This window comes from Carcharodon carcharias, chromosome 3 (genome assembly GCF_017639515.1).
Source record: "Carcharodon carcharias isolate sCarCar2 chromosome 3, sCarCar2.pri, whole genome shotgun sequence".
In the NCBI taxonomy this organism is placed as follows: Eukaryota; Metazoa; Chordata; class Chondrichthyes; order Lamniformes; family Lamnidae; genus Carcharodon; species Carcharodon carcharias.
This window is the reverse complement of record NC_054469.1, coordinates 114821694-114847805: the sequence shown is the minus strand read 5'-3', so window position 1 is coordinate 114847805 and position 26112 is coordinate 114821694. Positions and strand designations below refer to the sequence as shown.

General features: G+C 43.2%; 1 protein-coding gene across 2 annotated transcripts in view; it reads left to right on the top strand.

Annotated features, from left to right (window-relative positions):
• The window catches only part of LOC121276595 (cytoplasmic dynein 1 intermediate chain 1), a 312746-nt gene that overhangs the window by 228795 nt on the left and 57839 nt on the right, over window positions 1-26112 (top strand). For both annotated transcript variants that reach the window (XM_041185192.1, XM_041185190.1), the window contains exon 13: window positions 22326-22459. In XM_041185192.1, the coding sequence (XP_041041126.1) occupies window positions 22326-22459 (134 nt within the window). The remainder of the gene's footprint in view (window positions 1-22325; window positions 22460-26112) is intronic.

Genomic DNA, 26112 nt, shown 5'->3' with positions numbered 1-26112 from the left:
TAAGCCCCACCCCTTCTTCATTGGATAACTCCAATATTTTTGCTCCCTTTAACCCTTCACTGCACAGCCCCTCATCTTCCGTGATTTCGAGTCATCTTCCCTTCTCTTCTGAGTTTGTTGCCAGTCTGCCCTCCCTTAACCTCTCCCTCCATATGAGCTCACACACTCATATCCACAGCTTAATCCCTTGACCTTGTCATGTCATGTGGCCTTTCTGTCCCAATCGCAGACAAGACCAAGTCTGATCACTTCATTATATCCCATGTCATTCTCGTTCCCCTTCAACTCCCACTTCATCTGCATCCACTCTGGGGAAGAATCTTTCCCCATGTCATGACGATAGTTTCAATTCCCAACTAGCTAGCTTCTGTTGTTGTTTATCTGCTTGATCACTTCCCTCACCTCAGCCTACGGGTTAGTTTGGGATGATAGCCATGGATTTGTGAATGTTAAGTTATTCTTGAAGAAAATTACTAAGTTTATAGATTAAGGGAAATCAGTGTAAGTGTATATTTTAACTTTTCAAAAAAGTGTTTGATAAAGTGTACACAAAAGATTTGTAAAGATTAAAGTTTAAGCTGTTTGATGATCAAAGTGGTGGCATGGAGAGAGGAGTGGCTAAAAGATAAAAAGCAGAATAAGACTAAGTGGATATTTCTCAAATTGGCAACACTTAGTGACGTGCCCCCTTTTATTTTTCATATACAGATAAATAATTCTGTATTGCATGAATTGAATAGGATAAAAAAAAATGCTGCTATCAAAGTAAAGAGTGTGTAATCTATGGCAAAGAATGTAAAAGACTTTGAGAACCGATATTTGACAAACGCAGTTCAATGTATGTAACTATAAGATCAAAAAGTGGTTAGTTACTTGCCACTTAAGTGCCAGGCTATGACCATCTTAAACAGAAGAGATTATAACCAACTCCCCTTGACAGTTAAACGGCATTACTAATGTCAAATCCCACATCGTCAACATTTTGGGCGTCACCACCAGCTACATAAATACTGTGGTAGAATGCAGTTCGAAGACCTCGTATTTTGCGGCAATCTACTCACTTCTTGACACCCAAAGCCTTTTCACTATCTGCAAGGCGCAAGTAAGGAGTCTGATGGAATATTTTCATTTGCCTGGATGAGTGCAGTCCAACAACACTCAAGAATTTCAACATCATCCAGGACAAAGCACCTTACTTGATCAGCACTCGTTCCATATCTTAAACTTTCACTCCTTCAGCTCCTGGCTCTCAGTGGCTGTGATATGTACTACCTATGATGCACTGCAGTAACTCCCAAGGGTTCTTTGGCAGCACTTCACGAACTGGTGACTTCTGCCACCGAGCAGGAAGTAGGCAGCAGGTGCATGGGAATATCTCATCCTGCAAGTTACACATCATACTGACTTGGGAAATATATTGCCATTCCTTGCCATTCCAGGATCACATTCCTGGAACTCTTCATAACAGCACTGTGGGTGTGCCTACACCACATGGAAGGCAGTGATCTAAGGAGGCAACTCATCATCACCTTCTCGAGCGCAAGTAGGGATAGACAATAAATGCTGTCCCATGAATGAATTAAAAATAAATTGCAAAGTCAAGCTAAAGCAATGATGTTGATCCAACTGAAGCATCGGATAGAGATTGTCTCAAGCCTGAGAAGGAGTCTCCCAACCCATGTCAGCAAATGTACTACAAGTGGAGGAGGTCCCCGCTAAAGATTCTCTGGGCTCATGGAGCATGTATTCGTGCAAAAGACCTGCTACATTAATTCGTGTGTCAGCCAGGGAAGCCTGGGCATTTTGGTAAAACTGAGGCTCAAATGGCCTGATCGCATACAAGAAGCTGAGAACTCAAGTACATCCATATCCTTAGCAGGTACAGCCCTCAACTCTACGGCGCACTCGTACTTCACCAGATTTATGGAGGGGGTATGGTTATTAGGAAGGCCTTTTGATTTTAAAATGCAGGGCATAATATTTGGCGGGGCAGGAACTGGAAGTGTCCTAACAGATATTGATGCCTCAAGCGTACAGCCAGAAGTTGTATTGTTTACTAAAATAGTTGCACTGGGCACAACTTGCTTCAACATTCCTAGTGGCTCAATGGCTGCACATTTTCTGCTGAGTATTGTAGGATGTAAAAAGATTACCAGAGAGGGGGGAATGCATGGAAGCACTGCTGGAGGCTCTGCCTATTACATACAAACTTTATAAAAAGGTGGAAATAATTATGGTAGTCTTCATGCTTGTCAGGAGAGCTTCAGATAACTAAAATATTTGAATATGGTAGATTATCTGTCACAGTACCCTTTTTGCAGTAGCTTCCACATTAGTGGGCACAGATTTTATTGGTAACAGTGAACATTTCTAACAGTAGTTGGATTACTAGGATAGTCTATATAGGTGGTAATTTTAATGTTCCATTTAGTACAACTCTTATGCTACTTTGTGGTACCACTGCCATATTACTCAAGACAAACTGACTGCTAGAAAGGTTTAATGATACCCTATGCACATTAAATTTTGTGTATATTTTGAGCAAAATTGCAAAACCTGGGTAAGAAATTACCATATCTCCTCTTCACATTTGAGTTGACTACTTTTTCGCTCTTCTACTATATGGTTGCAACTAATGCAATCCACTGACACTGAAAAAAATTACCTAATATTTAGCAACACATAGAAGTTACAAGATTTAAACAGGCTATTCTGCCAAGTCGATTGCGGTATTTACCCTTCACAGGAGCAAATTGTTCAAATCACATTTATTCATCCTAACCCAATAGCCCTTCAAATCCTTTTTCTTCATCCACTAATCCTAGTCAGGGAAGCCTGCAGCTGAGGAAAGAAACATAATAAATTCTGTGGGGTGACTTGGAACGTGTTAGCCGAGCATGCATTAGTACACACAAAGGAGACAGAATAACTGATATGAAAGTAACATCTGATTCTACAAGTTACAGGTTGGCTAATGTACTTTCATTAGCAGTTGTGGGCACACTGGGTATGTTCTTGCATTATGGTGATGGCAAACTATAAAACTGAGTTGTCAGTGTAGATCCACAAGGGCCAAATCTACCAAATGAAGGTAGTAAATCTGTTCTTTCCCTGGAAAGAATTGGCCAGAGGAATTACATTTTGCACTTATTAGCAGACAGTATAGTGAACTTATCAGTGAGTGGTCACTCGTAGCTTATCTGTCTACTGTGTAGAAACAGTAAGGGCAGTGTCTATTTTCACCACATGTGTTGGGAATAGCAGACATCTTATTCTCACCAGGAATAGGTGGGAGGATAATGCTCATTTAGAAGCTTGTTTGCAATGTATAATGAGCTCCAACTGTTGTAAGGCAGGCTGCATAATTCAGATAAGACACAGCACCAGCACTACTGATTTCAGCAAATAAACTGCACCAACTCTACCAAGTCCTGATAGGAAGGGATGTGGCCATGGAGTGATTTCAGCATGAGGATTAGAATTTTAAATCAAGATATTGGTAGAGCACAGGGATGATGGGCGAAAAACACTTGATGCAAGTCAGAATCAGCGCAGCAGTTTTTTTGGATGAGTTCTGGTTTACTGAGAGTGGATGATAGAAGGCCCACCAGGAGAACATTGTTGTGATTGAAAACAAAAACAAAAATACTTGGAAAAACTCAGCAGGTCTGTGGTTGTGGTTGAGTCTGGAGGTTAAAAAAAAGGCATATGTGATGCTTTCAGCAGCAAATAAGCTGAGGCAGAGGCCAAGACAGGCAGCATTCTGGAGGTAGAAGTAAGTAGTTTTTGTGGTGGCCAGGATATGGGGTCAGAAGCTTATTTTGGCTAAATAGGATTGCTGGGTTTGTCAATAGCCTGTTTTAACTGTTTTAATTCATTTATGGGACATGGACCAGGCCAGAATTTATTGTCTGTCCCTAATTCCCCTTGAGAAGGTGGTGGTGAGCTGCCTTCTTGCACCCACAGTGCTGTTGGGGAGGGAGTTCCAGGATTTTGACCCAGGAACAGTGAAGGAATGGTGATAAATTTCCAAGTCAGGATGGTGAGTGGCTTGGATTGGAGCTTCCAGGTGGTGGTGTTCCCATGTGTCTGTTGCCCTTGTCCTTCTAGATGGTCCTGGTTTGGAAGCTGCTGTCTAAGGAGGCTTGGTGAGTTCCTGCAGTGCATCTTGTAAATGGTAGACACTGCTGCCACTGTGCTTTAGTAGCGGAAGAAGAATGTTTGTTTGTGGATGAGGGTGGGGGGCAATCAAGCCAGTTGCTTTGTATTAGATGGTGTCAAGTTTCTTGTGTGTTGTTGGAGCGGCACTCATCTAGGCAAGTGGAGAGTACTCCATCACATTCCTGACTTGTGTTTTGTAGATGGTGGACAGCTATGAGGATAGATTGGAGGTGTTAGGGCTCTTTTCCTTGGAGAAAAGGTGGCTGAGAGGAGACTTGACAGAGGTATTGAAGATCCTGAGGAGTATGGACAGGGTAAATAGTGAGAAACTGATCCCACTCGAGAGAACATCAAGAACTAGAGGGCACAGATTCAAATTAATTGGCAAAAGGAGTAAACGTTATGCAAGGAAAAACTTTTTCACCCAGAGAGTGGTTGGAGTCTGTAATGAACGAAAGGGTGGTGGAGGCAGGTTCGATTGAGATATTCAAAAGGGAATTCGATTGCTACCTGAAAAGAAGTAATGTGCAAGATTATGGAGATAAGGCAGAGGAATGGTACTAGGTTGGATACTCTTTCAGAGAACCAGGGCAGGCTCAATGGGCCGAATGACCTCCTGCATTGTAAAGATTCTGTGACAAGCTTTTTTGGGGAGTCAGGAAGTGAGTTGCTCGCCACAGGATTCCTAGCCTGTGACTTGCTCTGTTAGCCACAGTATTTATATGGCTAATCTGGTTTAGTTTCAGCCAATGGTAACCCCCCAAGATGTTGATGGTAGGGGATTCAACGATGGTAATGACAGGGATGTGATGGTTAGATTCTCTCTTGTTGGAGATGGTCATTGCCTGGCACTCCTGTAGCATGCATGTTACTTGCTACTTGCCAGCCCAAGCCTTGCTGCATTTGGACATGGACTGTTTCAGTATCTAAGGAGTTGTGAATGGTGCTGAACATTGTGCAATCATCAGAGAACATCCCCACTTCTCCCCTTATGATGGAAGGAAGGTCATTGATGAAGCAGCTGAAGATGGTTGGGCCTAGGACGCTACACTGAGGAACTCTTGCCGTGATGTCCTGGAATTGAGATGATTGACCTTCGACAACCATAACCAACTTTGTTTGTGCTGGGTATGACTCCAACCAGCAGAGAGTTTTCCCCCCTGATTCCCATTGACTCCAGTTTTGCTAGGGTTCGTTGATGCCACGCATGGTCAAATGTGGCCTTGATGTCAAGGGCAGTCACTCTCACCTCACCTCGGGAGTTCAGCTCTTTTGTCCATGTTTGAACCAAGGCTATAATGAAGTCAAAACATGGACACCTGAGGCAATGGTCAGGGACGAGGAGAGAATCACTAGTTTTAGTAGGAGCCAAAGACAGTGGGCAGGATTTTCTCATCGTGCCGTGGTGGGTGGGAAAAGCAGCGACTTTCCTGCTGAGCACAATGGCGTTTTTCACACTGTATTGTCTGCTTTCCGCCTCATCAATGATGCAAACATATGAAACATGTCAGATCATAGGCAGGCGGCCTCTGATTCGCCCACCCCAGTGTGACCTCAGTGGTTCTTCCCTCTGGGCGCCATATTTGAACTGCACCCACACACAGCCTTCTCAATGTCTCCAGGCCAGGATAGCCCCAGGGAAGAAATGGCACTGAAAGGCAAGAGAACAGCTGCCAAGTTCAGTGATGCTTTGCTGGTCCCCCTGCTGGATGTTGTCGAGGCTCATCGGGATGTCCTGTACCCCAGTAATGACCGGAAGAGATCCACCAATGCTACCACTCTGGCTTGGGAAACAATGTCTTTGGCAAATGGGAGCAGAAAAGGTCTGCAGTCCAGTGCAGGAAGAGGATGAACAATCTCCTCTGCTCCAGCAGGGTAGGTCGACCAATTCATCACCCTCAACTCATATATTCATAATCCCAACAGGATGTAGCAGGATGACACTGCCAGCTTAAGGCACATCACCACTCACTCTCTCACCCACACTTTCACATCTCCACCTGGGCTCTTTTCCACATAGATCACATTCTCATCCCATGCACTGCTCCATTCACCACCCGCACCTGCCTTGGCATGTGTCCTGCTCATAATCTCTCCATTTGTCTTCATGCAGGACAAGCTTGTACACCATAGGAGAGAGAGGTTCCAGAGCAGGGGTGGAATGGCTGAAATTAAGGCCCCCACCCCAAATGAGGATGGTGCCATCACACTGGCTGGAGAGGACAGGGATTGTGCTTGTGGCGATAGTGAAATTGGTGGCACCAACCCAAGTGAGGATCCTGCACCAGCACATTCCTCAGACAACCATACTGAGAGCCCATTGTGCTATCTTCCAGTCGCCTGCCATGCTTAAGTAATCTCTACTTTCTTTCATAGGCAGCCCTGGAGAGTGTCCGAGGGCATTAACCAGCCAGGACCTCATATCCATTCCTGAAGACATTTCAGAGGAAGAAGAAGAGGAGAGCACCATTGAAGACACATCACTGCACTCACCCCACATCCTCCACTAACGCAGAAACACACGCTTTGGCAGGACCTAGTTCTAAAGCAGCCTCAGAGTCACAATCTGGTGGGCACAGCACACAGCCTGGTCCATAGCAGACAAAGGCTGGGACACCTGAGGTAGCCGGCATTCGGATGTCTGCTGGAGGCCAGGACTGCTGAGTCCAAGTCTGATGAGCTTCGGTCCTAACTCAGTTAGTGGAGCTTCGGTGGTAGCCAATGGAATATTAGGAAGGGTCGTCGGTGCTTTCCACAGATTGCAATGTACAATGGAGGAGTCCGTCCATGTCCAGTATGAGGCTATAACGCTGGCATGCCAATGCACCGAGGTGAACACTGGTAGGATAGCAGATGCCATGGAGATCTTGCATTATACCAGGAGCTGTACTTCATCAGTGTAAGCATTGGTGGCATCCATCAATGGCTATATGAGGGGAGGGCCGGGCAACCCGATCTCACTCCAGCTTATCTTTCTCCTCAAGGGGTCAGCCAGGGGCCTACTGGCGCCCATTGGGATGAGGACCAGCAGCTGGACACCCTGGGGCCATCCACCAAGGTGACTTCGGGAGTGTCCAGCTGATCCCTATCGCCTCTTCCTGTGACCCCATCACCTCCAGCTCCACAGGCCGAGGAGGATGCAGCTGCCCCACAGCAGGAGACCCAAAGGAGACCGGGGCTATACAAGTCTCGGCCTTCCAAAAGACATCCACCAGAGTCATCATAGACAATAGGGTACAGCTGTCAGCAGGCTGCCTCCACTTCTGCTGTGGATGTCGGGGATGTGTCAAGAGGTAGTGGTAAGGTTAGGAAAATTAAGAAATATTAAAAGTGCGACAGTGGCATGGGTATTAACCACGTGTTATATGCTTTGCACCAATATAAATAGAATCCCACCCATTTCACATCTTTTGTGTATGTCTCTATGATCAGCTGTGTTGTTGTCCATCAGGTGTACCACCATGGTCCCTATTTCCACTTATTGCAGATATTGAAACCGGGTGCCTCTGGTAGATGTCAGTATCCATATCGCCACAATGCATGTGTGCTATCATATTGTTTTGAACATCATTGATGCGTCGTCCTTAATGTCAAGTCTGCTTGTGTAAGGAACCTTGTTCACATGATGTGCTGGTTCATGTCACCTTCATTCTTGGCTGTTTAAGTTTGAGGCTAAATTGTTCACCTGTCCTGTCTGCATTATTGTAAGGTGAAGATCCCGTGTCCATCAAGACATGTGTAAACACATGGAGAAGGGTCATAGATCCTGACACTTCACTTACTGTGATCTGGCAGGATTTCCTATATTTGAGCCCTTACTCTGAGAGTGTGTGCGATCCTGTGCGCTTTGCATGTTGTCAACTCTCTCAATACGTAATTGCTAACCTCGGCAAGAAATGAGAGTACCTTTCCAGCTTTATGTCCCAGACCTCTGACCCTCAAAGGCACTTCATTTTGCTTGTGCTCAAGTCTCCAACCTTCTGTGCTTCTAACCTTGTAGTTGTCCACATTGTGACCACAAGGCTTTCATCACACTGTAGGAATGCAAAGCTGAGCCACATTTTGAGTAGCCTCCCCTCACCTCTACCTTTTCCAAGGTCAGTGATAATAAATCCAAATAGTCATGTGCTGCAGTCAAAGGAGCCTTGAAGCATGCTCTGGAAGCGCATATGGTAGCTTTTAAGACTTTTGAGGGTACCAATAGGATGCAACCCAGAATATAATGAATCCTCTTTATCAACCAAATGTTATCTTGAGTGGTTCATGGTGTCTTTGCATTTTGCAGCTTGTAAGGGCTAGGGGTGGCAATGAGGGCAGACTGACTGTGTGAACTCGTGGTCCGAATCCATGGAAAGGTTAGGATGAATGCACACCCGCATTCCTATCTGAGTAACAGATGCCAATGTGATGGAGGAGAAGGTTGCACAAAGAACGAGGTGATGTCAAAATGGAGTTAGACCTGCGTAATGTCCTCAGCTGCTTTGGCCCACGTGTGACCTTTCAGTTGTTCAGAATGTGTTGTCCCATTTTGGCAGATGGATCCCCTTGAGGAGCTTTATCAGACTGAAGGCATGCAGCTACGAGTGCACTGAGGACTGTAGAGCAGTTCCTGCCCCTACTAGGCTGCCATGATGACTGGGATGCTGCAGAGATGCTAGAAGAGGCTGTGCCTTCTGACGTGTGATGCTGGAATGCCCACTTCCAGATTGGACTTCCACTCAACAAAGACACATATTCCCAAGCTTCCTTCATCCTTCAAACGATCAGGACAATGATTCCAAAATGGTTGAGTAGTTGTTCACAGATTGAAGCACATGGTTGCAAGGAGAGGGTTAGCAACTATGGTGTTCAGGTGGGCCCATCAGAGAGGACACTTGTCCAGAAGGATGCAGACTATTACCCATCATCCTCCATATGGAACCTGGTGGCTGTGAGGGCTTCACATGCACGCCTGCCTTGTCCGACCCATACTATGGCCTCTACCCTGTAGCCTCAGTTTCCTCAAACTCATTGTCCTCATCCCTTTCAATGTTCTCCTCAGAGGAGACATGCAGCTCCTCCATGTCTGCAACTGGCAAGTCCTCCCCCCTTTTCAGCACAATGTTGTGCAATGCATAGCAGATGACGCTTATCGATAAGATCCTCTGGAGTGCTGCACCAGATCTTTCGAGACATTGAAACCGCATCTTCAAGATGCCAGTGCTCTGTTCTACCAGTGTTCAGGTAATGATATGAGCATCATTGTACCTTCTCTCTACAGGATTTTGTGGCTGTTGCATGGGTGTCATCAGCCAGGACCTCGACAGGTATCCTTTGTCACCAAGGAGCCAACCCTGGATTCTCTGTGGTCCCTCAAAGATGTCAAGATGTAGAGTTGTGGACGCTTTTTGGGTATCTGGCACACATGCATTATTTATTTCTTGTGGTCGCAGATCAGCTGAACATTGAGAGAGTGGAAGCCTTTCCTGTTTGTGTTGGAGTGCCTGTTGCCAGGGGACTTTGATAGCTACATGAGTGCGGTCAATAGCACTCCACCTGTGGGAATCCAGAAATCTCAATAAAGCCCACTACTCTGGCTTCCTGGCTCTCCAGATCTCTGGCGAAGTGCACATAACTGCGGCTCTTCACAAAAAGGGTGTCTGTCACCTCATGTATGCATTTGTGAGTGGACACTTGAGAGATCCCACATAGATCCTCAGTGGAGCTGTGGAACAAGTCACTCGGGTAGAAGTTCAGAGCCACAGGCAATTGATGTCCTCCCCAGTCCCCAAGGCACCAATTCCTGAAATGTGACAGATGTGAGTCACCAGATCCATGGGCGACATTATCTGTTCCTCATCTGCAGATAAGATATGCAAGTTTTGTACATCTTCTCTCCATCTTCTCTCCTGCTTGTATGTGACAATGCAGACAGCAACAAATCCAGCCTCCATCTTCCCAAAGTTTCCCTCTGAGACATCAATGAGAAACAAAAATGAGCCTGAATGAGACCCCAAAGCTGCAATTTCTGTAGATTTCTAGAGTGTCACTGTGGATTCAAGGGCTTGGATCCAGTGACGGCACCTGTTTGACATTGAAACCCTGGTCAGGGCAAGGACCAATTGATAGTACACCTTCCCACCATCGTTCCCCCACCCCGCCCAACCTTCATGACCAGCTGCTATGAGATTGGATTAGCCAGGCGTTAGGACCCTCAATCACTGCGCACTGTCATACTACACTGTCTGTGATCCTCATGAGCTCTAATGTTCACTGAGGAACTGTGATTATTTGAGGTGACTTTGAGACCTCTCATCTGTGAGCCTGCCATTGCATTTACATCCTTAAATAAGGAGACCAGTACTGTACACAGTACTCCTGTATAACTGGGGCATAACCTCCCTACTTTTGTTCCCACTTGTGAAAGGGTCAAGAATGAGCGGGCACAGTTTTAAAGTAATTGGCAAAAGAAACAAAACTTTTTCGCACAGCGAGTGGTTAGGGTCTAGAATGCACTGCCTGAGTGTGGTGGAGGCAAGTTCAATCAAGGCATTCAAAAGGGGACCTGTAAAGGAAGAATATGCAGGGTTACAGGGAGAAGTTGGGGAAATGGCATGAGGTGGGTTGCTCATTTGGAGAGCTGGTGCAGACATGGGCCAAATGGCCACCTTCTGTGCTGGAAATGGTGTTGGGGAAATTGATGGGATTGAAGGCCGATAAATCCCCAGGGCCTGATAATCTACATTCTAGAGTAATTGTGGATGCATTGGTGGTCATCTTCCGACATTCTGTAGACTCTGGAACAGTTCCTACAGATTGGAGGGTAACTAATGTAACCCTACTATTTAAAAAGGGAGTTAGAGAGAAAGTGGGGAATTATAGACCAGTTAGCCTGACATCGGTAGTGGGGAACATTCTAGAATCCATAATAAAAGATTTAATAGCTGAGCTTGGTAAACAGTGGCGGAATTGGACAGAGTCAGCATGGATTTACGAAAGGGAAATAATGCTTGACAAATCTGCTGGAATTTTTCAAGGATGTAACTAGTAGACTTGATTACGGGGAGCCAGCGGATGTGGTTTATTTGGACTTTCAAGAGGCTTTCGACAAAGTCCCACATAAGAGATTAGCGTGTAAAATTAAAGCGTATGGGATTGGGGGTAGTGTATTGAGATGGAGAGAAAACTGGTTGGCGGACAGGAAACAAAGAGTAGGAATAAACGGGTCTTTTTCTGAATGTAAGGCAGTGACTAGTGGGGTATCGCAGGGATCAGTGCTGGGCCCCCAGCTATTCACAATATATATTAATGATTTAAATAAGGGAACTAAATGTAACACCTCCAAATTTGCAGATGACACAAAGCTGGGTGGGAAGGTGAGCTGTGAGGAGAATGCAGAGATGCTTCAGTGTGATTTGGACAAGCTGAGTGAGTGGGCAAATGCATGGCAGATGCAGTATAATGTGGATAAATGTGAGGTTATCCACTTTGGTAGCAAAAACAGGAAGGTAGGTTATTATCTGAATGGCTATAAATTGAGAGAGGGGAATGTGCAATGTGACCTGGGTGTCCTTGTACACCAGTCGCTGAAGGTAAGCATGCAGGTGCAGCAGGCAGTAAAGAAGGCAAATAGTATGTTGGCCTTCTTAGTGAGAGGATTCGAGTACAGGAACAGGGATGTCTTGCTGCAATTATACAGGGCCTTGGTGAGACCACACCTGGAATATTGTGTGCAGTTTTGGTCTCCTTATCTGAGGAAGGATGTTCTTGCTATAGAGGGAGTGCAGCAAAGGTTTACCCGACTGATTCCTGGGATAGCGGGACTGACATATGAGGAGAGATTGAGTTGATTAGGATTATATTTGCTGGAGGGGGGAATCTCATAGAAACCTATAAAATTCTAACAGGACTAGACAGGGTAGATGCAGGAAGGATGTTACTGATGGTGGGGGAGTCCAGAACCAGGGGTCACAGTCTGAGGATAAGGGGTAGACCATTTTGGACTGAAATGAGGAGAAATTTCTTCACCCAGAGAGTGGTGAGCCTGTGGAATTCGCTACCACAGAAAGCAGTTGAGGCCAAAACATTGTATGTTTTCAAGAAGGAGTTAGATATAGCTCTTGGGGCGAAAGGGATCAAAGGATATGGGGAGAAAGCAGGAGCAGGCTATTGAGTTGGATAATCAGCCATGATCATAATGAATGGCGGAGCAGGCTCGAAGGGCTGAATGGCCTACCCCTGCTCCTATTGTCTATGTTTCTATGTAACAATTCCGTAATTCTGTGACTGTGAGCTCCTGCTTTAAAGACGCATCTGCAGCTTGTCCAGTCACCTAAATGCTCTAGACCTCATTATTACTGTAGGCAATTGGCATGCTTGGAACAAGGGGTTAAAGTTAGGAATTTTGTTCGTGCTTTGACTCGTCACTAATCTCACATGAATCCGTTTCATGCTTCGCTCTCCTGATTCCCTGCATTATCATTGAAAGGCTCACAATGTGTCTCAGATGTGCACCCCTCCTCAATTGGCAATACACAGTTCAGCTGGGTGCCACTTTAAATCGACCCCCTAGTGCAGTACACCAGTCCTTCAAACGGCCCTTTCAGACATCACCAGCTGAGCTATTCCTCAGATTAATTTTGTGCTGTGCTATTGCTTCAGGTTGCAAGATGGTGGTATTAGGGCCACACTACAAGACCAGCTCGGACCCTCCCTTTTGCGAATGTGGTAATCCCTGCCATTGTCCTCGAGGTGCATTATGTTCAGGTTTCCCTCCCTCCAAGGATTTTTAAGGCTTCCCCTCCAAAGCTTTGTGTCATTTTGATTGTAAAGGATATCCCTGTGTAGCCCCCTGAATGCATTGAGCCAAATGTGCCTACGCTTCATTTGCAGTTTGGCCCTCCCCTTAATGAGGCCTATTGCACAGAGAGATATTAAGACCATGAGGCCCTCGAATGGCCCTACACTTTAACTATCTACAGCCAATAATGGGCCGACCGCGGCCCATCATTAAATCAGAAACCCCCTGAACCGAGGCGCCTGTTATAAGGACAACACACACTTCACACAACATACTGGACACAAATGACACTTGACTGACATGCCTTCCCCCTCCCTGATCTAGGGCAAGGTCAGTAATGTTATCTGAAGCATCTCTTCACTTTGCCATCTTTCCATTATGGCCCCAACTCGCTTATGTCCCTCTCTAAGATCCACCTCCCTATTCTGACCCAGAGGACACTTCCAACCTCCACCCCTCTAGCCATGTGTCAGAGTGCATCCTTTGATACCTTCACCCCTTTCCCAGTGAAGGCCTTGCCCTCTGGCCCCTTACCACCCTTGCCTTACCGCTGGTCAGGTAGTTAGGACCTTACCTTTAGAAAGCCCCCTGAGAGTGACGTGGTGCTGCCTGTGAAGAGTTGCATGAATTCCGAAATGCCCTGAGCACTGCGCAATGCAAGGTATGTGAATAAACCTCAAAGTCATGAGCGAAGTGCTAGTCGCAGGGTGCATGCTGCTTATATCTGGTTGTAAAACACGTCAGTCTAATTAGACGCCGACGATCCAGTGTGGGGGTGGGGCGGGCGTGCGGCGGGGTATGATTCCTGCAAGCAACCATTATAATGAGTATTCTTCATATTCAAATGCATTAAAATGAGATGCCGGACATGACGCGGCAAGAAACGCGCCGCCATTGAAGTCAGGTGCAGATAATTGCAACCTGATTTCCCACCAATGTGAAACTGATTTTTTTCACTCACACGATATTTTCAGTTCCTGCCCGTCTTGATGCCCACTATGGGTGGGAGGAGAAAATCCCGGCCAATGTCTTTGGTCTCCATATTCTTTAATTTGAGGAATTGCAGTTCATCCAAGACTGGATACTGAACAAGAGACCTGAAACCAGAGGGGTCAAGAGAGGTAGTGACTTTGAGCTGCGTGTCATCAGTATACAGTCAGAACCTGATGTCATGTCTTCAGAAATACAAACAGAAAATGCTGGAAATACTAAGCACTTCAGACAGCATCCATGGTGAAAGAACTCATGTCTTTGGAATCTGTTGCCAAGGGCAGCATGTAGATAAGGAATAGGATGGGGCTAAGAATAGTGCCAGGGGAACTCCAGAGGTTATGGTGCAGGGAGTGGCAGGAGAGCCATTGCAGAAGATTCTGTGGCTGTGACTGGATAGGTAATAGAAGAAAGCAATAGTATTTCCACTTGGATGAACAGATGAAGAGAAGTGTTGGAGAAATATGGTGCAGTCAACTTTGTTGAACACCACTGAAGTAAAAATATGGAGGAGTAGTGCATGATGGCTACAATCACAAGATTGATTAGGGCCAAAGCCTCATTGGAAACATTCAAACATGGAATTGTGGGAAATATGGCAGCAGCATTGCCTTCTACTCCACAGCTGCAGATAAAGCATATTGGGGGAAATATTTGTTCGCATAGGACACTATCAAAGCTACATAACCTACATTGATTCGTTAAGGCAGAGAACCATGCCAGGTGTTGCCTGTATGGCCTGCTCAGGATTATTCAATGAGGAGAGCCACGTAGATAGTATCCAGTGGTGAAACCTGCCACCGGAGAAACAGTGTATCCTGTGTTACGTGAACAATTTTTTTTCTCCCCAGTGTTACATTGGCGTGGAGACTAACGATGTGAAAGAACCAAACTTCCCAAATGACCCCAACAGAACAACTCCATGGACAATATTTTACTTTTTAAAACTTTTACTGTAACAAGCAAATCAAAATCACCAGAAACTAACCATGAATTAACAGGAAAATTGTATTCTGTAGAAACTTTAAATTCTACCTTTCAATAGCAGATGCAATGACAATAGATCTCTCAAATTTCTCATGTAGTTCCTTCAGCATATATTGGCATTAATCTCAGCCATGGAGTCCCACAAAACTGTTGTCCCTGGGTAAAATTTCATGTCCTTTATTCATGTAGGAGTTAGGCTTGAAATCCCATCTTTACTAGTTTTACCACCCCTGAGTTCCATGGGTACAATGTCCACCAGAAGGTGCACCTTTCCCGATCTTCACAACTCTGCTCCTGGAATCAGTCTTTTTAGTCTCCTCCTCCAGCAGTGCCATGAGCTATCTTACGCTCACAGCTTCTCTACTGCCACTGAACTGTTCTCTTTCTGCTGAAAGAAAGTTGTATATTAAGAGTCCTGTGTCTGTTCTGACCACTGGCTGAAATTTGGCCTCTTAACCTGGTATTTGCTTTTTTTCCCAATCTGCATCAGTTTCCCTAACAACCTAAGCCACATCCTGATTTATCAGAAGCCTGGTGTTTCGGTCAGGAATTCCAATTTTCAAAACCTTCTGTTTATATTAGGGTCTTTGAGAAAATATGTATTGAAATCACAGTCAGCGCAGACAACAGCTTGCAAAGCAGGGATTCATCACACTCCCACCTTGGAAAGCCTTACCGCAGTAAGGATTTCTTTACAACATTTTCAAATTACAATGAATTATAGCACCATAAGCATTTTAACAAGTGGCTTTTTAGATGCTATACAAGTAACAATTTCCTCTCTTATTACACTTAACAGTTACATGTTGTATTTACAAAGTTATAAGAGCTTAACCAATGACAGAACCAAGAAAATCTTACAATTAGGATTTAGAGTTCAATTTGCATTAATTTTCAGTCTCAATTTTCCTGTAAAGAACAGTACATTTTACTGCTGGTTGATTCACACTCTTTCAGTCTTCTCAAAAGATCTCCCTTTTCATTTTATGCAATCTTTATCGTCCTTTCATATCCTGCTGGTTGGAGTCATACCTAGCATAAATGAAATTGGTTGTGGTTGTTGGAGCTCAATCATCTCAGTTCCTCAGGGTAGTGTCCCAGGCCCAACCATCTTCAGCTGCTTCAACAATGACCTTCCTTCCATCATAAGGTCAGAAGTGGGGATGTTCGCTGATGATTACACAATGTTCAGCGCCATTCGCGATTTCTCAGATACTGAAGCAATCCATGTCCAAATGCAGCAAAACCTGAACAATATCCAGGCTTGGGCTGACAAGTGGCCAGTAACATTTGTACCACACAAGTACCAGGCAATGACCATTTCCAACAAGAGAGAATCTAATCAGCACCCCATGACACTCAAAGGCATCACCATTGCTGAATCCCCCACTATCAACATCCTGGAGGTTACCATTGACCAGAAACTGAACTGGACTAGCCATATAAATAATGTGACTACAAGAGCAGATCAGAGGCCAGGAATCCTGCGGCGAGTAACCCACCTCCTGACTCCCCAAAACCTGTCCACTATCTACAAGGCACAAGTCAGGTGTGTGACAGAATACTCTCCACTTGGCTGGATGAGTGCAGCTCCCACAACACTCAAGAGCCTTGACACCATCCAGGACAAAGTAGCCCGCTTGATTGGCATCTCAACCACAAACATTCACTCCCTGCACCACTGACGCACAGTGGCAGCAGTGTGTACCACCTACAGGATGTACTACAGGAACTCACCAAGTCTCCTTAGACAGCACCTTCCAAACCCACGACCAATACCATCTAGAAGGACAAGGGCAGCAGATGCATGGTAACACCACCACCTGGAAGTTCCCCTCCAAGTCACTCACCATCCTGACTTGGAAATATATCTCTGTTCCTTCATCGTCACTGGGTCAAAATCCTGGAACTCCCTCCTGAACAGGACTGTGGCTGTACCTACACCATATGGACTGCAGCAGCTCAAGAAGGCAACTCAACACCACCTGCTCAAGGGCAATTAAGGATGGGCAATAAATGCTGGCTTAACCAGCGACACTCACATCCCATGAATGAATTTTTTAAAAAACAACTTTGCTGACTGCTGACAGTCCATTCGGCTTCTGGATGTTGATTGGTATGAACTGGAACCAAAGGTGAAATTCCCAATCATATAGCTTCTTACCATCTAGATTCAGCAATTTCCACTGCTTTTCTTTGAAGCAGGATACCAGACTCTCATCAGTTTTTTTTTTAAATAAACTTTGAACTATTCTGTTCAGCTTCTAACTCTAACCTCCATTTTCTTCTCTGTTTGCATTCTTTTTAATGTTTAGGTGTCAAGGACCAAATTTGTAAGATTCACACTAAACCCACAGCGGGTGCAGAAAATGGTTTAATCAGGCATTAAATCCTCTGAACTGTTTTATCTATGCTGAATATAATTAGTTCTCATAACAAACTCTCTTAAATTTAGCCTGAGCTACTTTCTTATTTAATTTTACCTGAACAATTCTTTAAATTTATAACAAAAACAGAATTACCTGGAAAAACTCAGCAGGTCTGGCAGCATCGGTGGAGAAGAAAAGAGTCAATGTTTCGAGTCCTCATGACCCTTCAACAGAACCTGCCAGACCTGCTGAGTTTTTCCAGATAATTCTGTTTTTGTTTTGGATTTCCAGCATCCACAGTTTTTTGTTTTTATCTTTAAATTTATACTTGCGTTTATTTAGCACCTTTAACATTGCAAAACTTTCCAAAGCAGAGACGTTTATTCAGAGAGGAGATTATAGAATTAGAACCTTGACAGCTGGAAACATGGCTACCAGTAGTTGGGCAAAGGGAATTGGGTATGCACAAGAGACCAGAATTAGAGGAGCACAGAGGCCTTGGAGGCTTGTTTGTCTGAAGTAAGTTATAGAGGTAGGGAGGGAATTGAATATAAAAATGAGATCTTTAAAATTGAGGTGTTGGTGGATGGGAGCCAACGTACGTCAGTGAACACAGATGAACAGGATGGTGCTGGTTAGGATACAGGCACCGGAGTTTTGGATGAGCTTAAGTTAATGGAAGATGGATGATGGCAAGGTGACATGGAATGTTGGAATAATCAAGTAAGGCAGTTACAAAAGCATGCATGAGACTTTCAGGAGCAGATAGGCTTAACTTTTACCCACTCACAAACATTCGCACTGGAACTTTAAACTTGCCTTGTAGTAGCTTTTGCCATCAAAAATGGGATCAGTCTTGCCTTCCCCCGCTCTATGGCACTACGATAGAGTTCTCTGATGGACACTACACTCAGCATTTCTGGAGAAGCTGGGCTTGGAAGACACAGCAAGAAATGCTGAGTAGTGTTGAGATGTGGAAAGGTTCGAGCAGAGAGGCAATCTGATGATAATTGCCATTTTGTGCAATGTCCGGACCTGCATGTATTCAGGTAATGTTGCCAAGGGGCAGAATGGTGATGAGAAAAAGGAGATAGTCAAGATTAGACCTAATGGTAATGATATGGGGCCAGGAAGGGAAGCAGGAGTTTCTGTGGCCAGATAGGGAACAGTGGAACTAGGTGATGGCTGTTCAATTCAGCTGGACAATGGAGGAAAGGTGATAGAGGATGATGGTGTGGTCAACTGTGTCAGAGACCACACCTCTCATGTAAGATAGGGAGGAATAGTTTGCCACAGTTAGAGGATGTAATTTATGATTTTGATTAATAAGGGCTGCTTTAGTACTGGTGCAAGGATGAGATTCAAACATGGGAGTTGCAGGAAAGGTAGGAACAGATTTGGGAAGTGAATGCTCAAAGATTTGGAGAGGGGATGGAATTTTGAGAGAAGTTAGTAGTGGTAAGTACAGTGGGGTCAAGGATATTATTTTGTGGAGGGGTTGAATGCATTTTTGAATGGGAAAGGGACAGTACCTGAGAAAAGTGAATCATTTTCAAACCGAGCTAGCATGAGGACCATGAAGGAAAGTTGGGTTGAGTGAGTAGAACGTAGGTCTTGTAGAAGAGTGCATGAGGGAGATGGAAGCAAGACTAGAGAAAGGTGCAAGTTTAGGGCTAGGGCGTGGTGCTCAGACAATGTGCGAATGAGATTTGGATGTTTAGAATCTCCTGAAACAGCCTGCTGCTGCACCCAGCCAGGCACACTGCTCATTTTACTGCACCCTTTCACCTCCCTTCCACCCCCCACCAGCGCTCCCCACCACCACACTCTGTGTAAGTCTGTGAGAGATCAACTAATAGTTCCTTACAAACAATTGTGTGCTGTGAGGTTGTCTAAAATTGTGCACAGCAAATGGAAAGTTTTTAAATGAAATATTTTTAATTCAAATCTTTACAACATTAGATTTCCATATTTTTGGCCTTTCCCTATACTTTTATATGTTGAAGCCAAAAAGGGACGTTGTTTAAAAATTATTCAAATTTCATTCAAACAACATCCAATAGAAAGAAGTAAATTATGTTGAAATATATGATTTGTGTGTGAATTCAGAGTAATGAAAATGGCTTTTCTAACCAACCTATCTTCCCACCTCATCTCCAACATGATCAGCTTTTTCATGAAGAGGTTACGATTTTATGAAGTAAAATATGAACATTGCCTATTATTGTACCTTAATGTCGTAATTTAACAGTAGATTTCTGATGAATTAAACATGACCGTGTCACTGGATCATTAAAAATGGTGTGTCTGTGTTGAATGTTCACGATGTATGTTCAAGGAAGCCCTTTGCATTTTGCTTTAATGATCTGTTTTCTAAAGTTGGTCCTTAAGCAACCTTTCAGTCTTCCTAATGATACTAAAACATGCTTCACTAGTACGTAGAACCATAGAAATAGTCTAGTTAGATGCAAGTTGTTCGCTAAATGTGTATTGAATATAATGCTATAATTTATTTAACAATTGGGTAACCACAGAAAGGGGATAAAAATGTTGATCTTTCAAATGCTCCCATAGCTATATCTTGATTTCAATTTGCCTGTTGTGTTTGGATGAAGTACATACAACTTGAGCCATATGCTGCTTTTTTGTGTTTTCGTGAGCAAGTTCTATTGTTAAATTATTTTCCAGTTTTTCATGAAAGGTTTATTTTATGGCTTTTTCATTTAATTGTAAATGATTTGTTGAACATATTGGCCCAAAAATTGATAAATAACTTAAAGGCTTGTAGCACTCCCTGTTCTTCTAAGTGCAAATGCCACAGCAGCTTCAAGCGAGGCCAGATGCTTGATTGAATGCAGAAATTGAGAAGTTTCTGTCAGAGAGGCGTTACTCCACTGAGAGCTTTGTGAACGTGGCACCTTGCTGCCTGGTTTCTCATTCATATGCATTGAGTGGTGGAAAGTTTTGTACTTGCACCATAGATATTCGGCAGCTCACCATGAATAGCTAAATCATGTCATTTCAGGTCTAAGTTGCCTTTAATACTGTTATTGTTAACTACTGATGCTGATTCCATCAAGTTTTAATTATATTGGAGATTTTAAAAGAGAGTTTATTTTCACCTTGTCTTTTTTCCCTCTCTTGCTTAATCCAATTTTCCGTTCCCCCTTTCTGTGCCTGATTTGACATTGAATTCACCCATTCTAATTGCATTGTCTTGCATGGTTCATTTCACAATCCTTCAACCTGATTGGTTAGGGAGATGCACATTTGCTTGCCCTGTTCATTCAAATCGCAGATGCCCTGTGGAGCAGTCTGCAGTTTCCATTTCACACACCAATCAATTTGCCAGATAAAATATTATGGAAATGAAACAGGCAAGCATGGGTCTAACTAATGGTAGGTGCTTTTCATTGACGGGTTACAGGAACTTTTGGGCCAATCTGTATTCCAATCACATCATTGTTACTGACATAGCATGATATTAAGTAGAGTAGTAAAAGTCTACCCATGAAATGGCCTATAACCTTTGCAAGAAAACTGGACATGACTGAACAAGTCTGGTAAAACAATGTTAGGATGGTCACAATTAGTATAGACTTTGGAGGATGTCACAGGCAATACAGTTTACATAGATTTTCCTCAGAATTTAGATTTTTGGTAAATATTTGACAAATAATGCATCAGTATATGCCAGAATGAGCACTAATAACAGAGACTAAATTTAATAGCAATACCTAAAGAAAATATCTCCAGGTAGTAGATAGAAGAATGTAGAATTTAACAAAAAACATAATTCCCAAATTGCCACCATTCAGAAGATGACACCCTGGTCCTTATTGTTGGTAAAATATATTTTTCAATTTACATGAGCAACATTATATTTAACAAAAATATGTCATAATTTTTTGAATATTAAAAAAGTAATTTCAAGTATAAATTAGATCTGTTATTTTAAGCTAGTGTTTTAGTTATGACTGTACACAGCACTAAAATCCTTTCCTGTCCTGTAATTTACTATTCAAGTGCAAAATTTGGAATATAACATTTTAAATTTGGATTAAACACAAAATATTCTTTAAAGTATATTTTCCAGTTGGAAGCTGGTGATTTTAGTTTTTGTTTTCATTTCCCCACCCCCCAAACAGTTTGGGATGCATTACAAAACATGGAGTTTTTAAGTTTTTGGTTAGCTAAGATATTGTGGTTCAGTCAGTCTAGCTAGTGCTTGGTAGGTCATAAGATATGGCTTCAGTACCCAACCTGTGCTAAATTAGCTGATCTATTCAGGGGTAGTATACAGGGCCATACAGTTGCCATGAGGACCCTTAGATTAAAGATGGAAAATCAGCCACAGTTCATGTCTTTGATTACTCCTCAAGAAGTCCAATGGGAAGTACGCTTATGAGAATGTCTGATGAGGGCAATGTAGTATGCTCTATATGTACAGTAGATCGCAACATATAAATCGACCTTTCAAGCTTTGAAAAATCTTTCAAAAACGGGGTCAACTTATACACTGAGTTTAAAATATGAACCATAGGTGTTGGTGCAGGAGGACACATCTCTGTTCGTCGGTCACTATGCATGGTCTCTGTGGGCATGTCTTAAACTCCTATGCATCTTCTTGGCAGCATGGCCTGTACTGATTTCTTAATGCCATTTGCTGATTTAAAAAGTAAGTATTGCCCTAAACATGTATCTCTGAGCTGAAAAATTGAGGCCAACCCCTAATGCACATATGGCCCTCAGCATGAATTTAACAGCTACAGAATATGGATGGGGGTCGACTTATACCAAGCATAGACCTAAATATCCATTCTGACACCGAGAAATGGGGTAACCTTATACACCTAGTCGATTTATATGCCGCAGCTTATGGTAGGTTCCCAACACTTCCTCTGAAGTTTCACACATGATTACAACTTAAGAGGTGCCTTCCATAACTCAGCAAGCATAAAGTCTTCATAAGAGGAAAATTGAGGAGTGGAAAAAGAACTTAACTCTATATGTTAATCTTTTTTCTTTTTTTTCACTAGGAGAATATGGAGCTGGTTTACAACAAGTCAAAGCCAGTAGCTGTCACTAGCATGGCTTTCCCAACAGGAGATGTCAACAATTTTGTTGTAGGAAGTGAGGAGGGTATGATTTATACTGCGTGTCGGCATGGCAGGTAATGTTTATAACTATTTAGTGTTTTATATCCAGCACAGTTTAGTACAATGGGGTTTGTGAAAATTAATATATTCATTAAGAACAAGGTTGGAATTTGTAATGTGTAACAATTTTTAACAAACCTGTCGTTCAATAAGTGTGCTGATTTTTTATTTCAACAAATCCTTTTAACCTACAGAAAATTGACTTGTAAGTGGGTTTTGTTACCTAATAACTATAAGGCCAATGTGCTGGAATATCAGAATGGATAGTTTTAACAAAGTAAATAGAACTATTTCTTGGTCATATTTTGCAAAGCAATGGTGTTCACTGGTGTCAGCAACTTTTATTTATACCATGCCTTTAATATAATAACACCTCACAAAGTACTTTACAGGAGTGTTACAAAGCTAAATTAAACACTGAGCCACAGAAAATGATATTAGGGCAGATGGCCAAAAGCGTCGTCAAAGAGTTAGGTTTTAAGAGACTTCTTGAAGGAAGGAAGGGAGTCAGAGAAGTTTAGGGAGGGAACCCCAGAGCTTCGAGCCTGGCCAACTGAAGGCACTGCCACCAGTGGTGGAGTGAATAAAATTGAGGATGCTCAAGAGGCCAGAATCAGAAGAGTGCAGATAACTCAGGATTGTGGAACTGGAGGGGATTGCAAAGATAGGGAGGGACAAGATTATGGAGGAATTTGAAAGCAAAGATGAAAATTTTAAAATCGAGATATTGCTTGACCAGGAACCAATGTAGGTTAGCAAGCACAGGGATGATAGGCAAACGGGACTTGGTGCGAGTAAGGACATGGGCAGCAAAGTTTTTGATCTGAACTTTACAACAGAGGATAGTATGCGGAAACTGCAGCCATAAACGTTGAGAACAATCTTAGCGATTTGCTGAAGGTTATAAGAGGGGTCAGACAAAGGTGTGTTTTCTCCCCAGATTTATTTAGTTTGTATAGTGAAAAGCATTCTTGGAGAGATTGAAGACATTCCTGGATTATTAGTTGGAAGTTCCAACTTTAATAATATAACGTATGCTGATGACACAGCTCTTATTGTTGACTCGGAAGAGAAACAACAAAAGATTTTGGATAGAATCTTGAGTAAAAGTGAGAAGAAAAGGCTGAGCATAAATTGTAAGAAAATAAAATATCTAGTAGCATCATAGAAGAAAGTCATGCCAGAATGTAAGATCACAGTGAAGAATAAAAGGTCGAATGGGTGGACAAATGTTGTTACCTAGGAAGTATGATAACATTGGGTGGAAAGTGTGTCTAAGAAATAAAACAAAGAATTGGAATGGCCAAAGATGCATTTCAAAAAATGAAGAAAATTGTGATCAACTCCAAATTAGCCATGAAAACAAAGCTGAGAATCCTGGAATGCTACGTTACACAAATTTATGAAACTTATGAAATCAGGAATTGGACGATCAGTGAAGCAATGCAGAGAAGAATTGAGGCTGCAGCGCTGTGGTTTTTGAGGTGAATAATGAAAATATCTTGGACAAATTGCACTACCAATGAAGAGGCGCTAGTAAAATCTGAGACCAAAAGAACTCTGCTGACCAAGATCAGGAATAGACAGTTGGAATTTCTTGGGCACATAAGAAATCATGATTTAGAAACTCTGAATCTGATGGGAAAGATTGATTCTAAAAGAGATCGAGGTAGACAAAGAACAATCTTTTTAAAGGGCCTTGCAAACTAGATGATTAGACCACCAATGAACATGATCCATGCCTCGAGAGCAAGGTTGATATGGAGATCCATAGTCGCCAGTGCCCTCCTAGGACATGAAGAGAAAGAGCATATGGGAGTCTACTTAGGTGTGTGTTGGACTAATCAAGCAGTAACAAAGGAATGAATAATCTCTGGAGGTGGAAATGGACGATTTTACTCATGGTGTGGAAATGTAGTCAGAAGCTCATCTTGGTCAAATATGACACCAAGGTTGTGAACAGTTGGGTTAGAACTAGACAAAAAAAATGAACTCAACAAGTGAATGACATCAAGGCAGCATTGACTGAGTGTGGCATCAAGGAGTCCCAGCAAAACTGAAGTTAATGGGAATCGGGGCAAACTCTCCACTGGTTAAAGTCATACCCAGCACAAACGAAGGGACAGTCCAGGCACGTCACCGCAGGAGTTTCTCAGGGCAGTGTCCTAGGTTCAACTGTCTTCTGCTGCTTCATCAATGACCTTCCTTCCATCATATAGTCAGAAGTGGGGATATTCACTGATGGTTCAACGCCATTCTTAACTGCTCATACTGAAGCAGCCGGTGTTTTTTATGCAGCAAGACCTGGACAACATTTAGACTTGGGCTGACAAGTGGCAAGTAACATTTGCGTCTCACAAGTGCCAGGCAATGACCATCTGCAGCAAGAGAAAATCTAACCATCTCCTCTTGACATTCGATGGCATCAGCATCACTGACTGCCTTGCTAACAACATCCTGCAGGATTACCATTGACCAGAAACTGAACTGGACCAGCCATATAAATACTGTGGCTACAAGAGCAGGTCAGAGGCTGGGCATTCTGTAACAAATCGCCTCCTGACTCCACAAAGCCTGCCCACCACCCATAAGGCACACGTCAGGAGTGTGATGGAATATCCTCCACTTGGCTAGGTAAATGCAGCTCCAATAACACTCAAAGCTTGACACCGTCCAGGACAGCAGCCCACTTGATTGGCACCTGTCCCACTACTTTCAACATTCAATCCCTCCATCACTGATGCACAGTGTGTACCATGTACAAGGTGGACTGCAGCAGCTCGCCAAGCCTCCTTCAGTAGTGCCTTTTGAACCCATAACCTCTACCACCTAGAAGGACATGGGCAGCAGATACATGGGAACAACACTACCTGCAAGTTCTGCTCCAACTGCACACTATCCAGACTTGGTACTATATCACTGTACCTTCACTGTCACTGGGTCAAAATCCTGGAACTGTCTTCCTAACAGCAGTGCCTACACCACATGGACTGCAGTGGTTCAAGAAGGGGGCTCATTACCACCTTTTTGAGGGCAATTAGGGATGGGCAATAAATGCGACACCCACATCCAGTAAAAGAACAAAAAGAAAACAAAGATCCATCCGTGGCTTGCTAAGAAAGTTAAAGATAGAATTAGATTAAAAGAAGAGACTTATAATTTTACAAAGAGTGAGGTTTTTTGAAGCCAACCAAGGACCACCAAAAAGCTGTTGAAAAAGGTTTGTGTGAGCTTTAAAATTATATAAAGAGGAAAAGAGTAGCTAAAGCAAACATTGGCCCTTTAGAGGCTGAGAGAAGAAAAATTATCATGGGGAATGAGGAAATGGCAGATACATTGAACAAATATTTTGTCTGTCTTCAGGTAAAAGACTCAGATTACATATAAATCAAATTTCTTCTGTAAGGAAATAGAGAGAGTTTATGTAAACTATGATATTTGTGGGTGCTAGGAATGAGCTTTAGCTTTAAAGTTTAAGTTTGATTTGTATTTCTGTATCTGTTAAGAAAGGCCAAATAGAGTTTTAGTTTCACTTTAAAAAGGTGCTTGCATTTCTAATGATGAGTTTTATGACTCCTATAAAATGAAGGTAAATATACAAGGGTAGAAGTATTGGAATGTTGCCTAGCAAAGGGAGCCAGAGAGGCAGGTCCCTCCGACAGACACA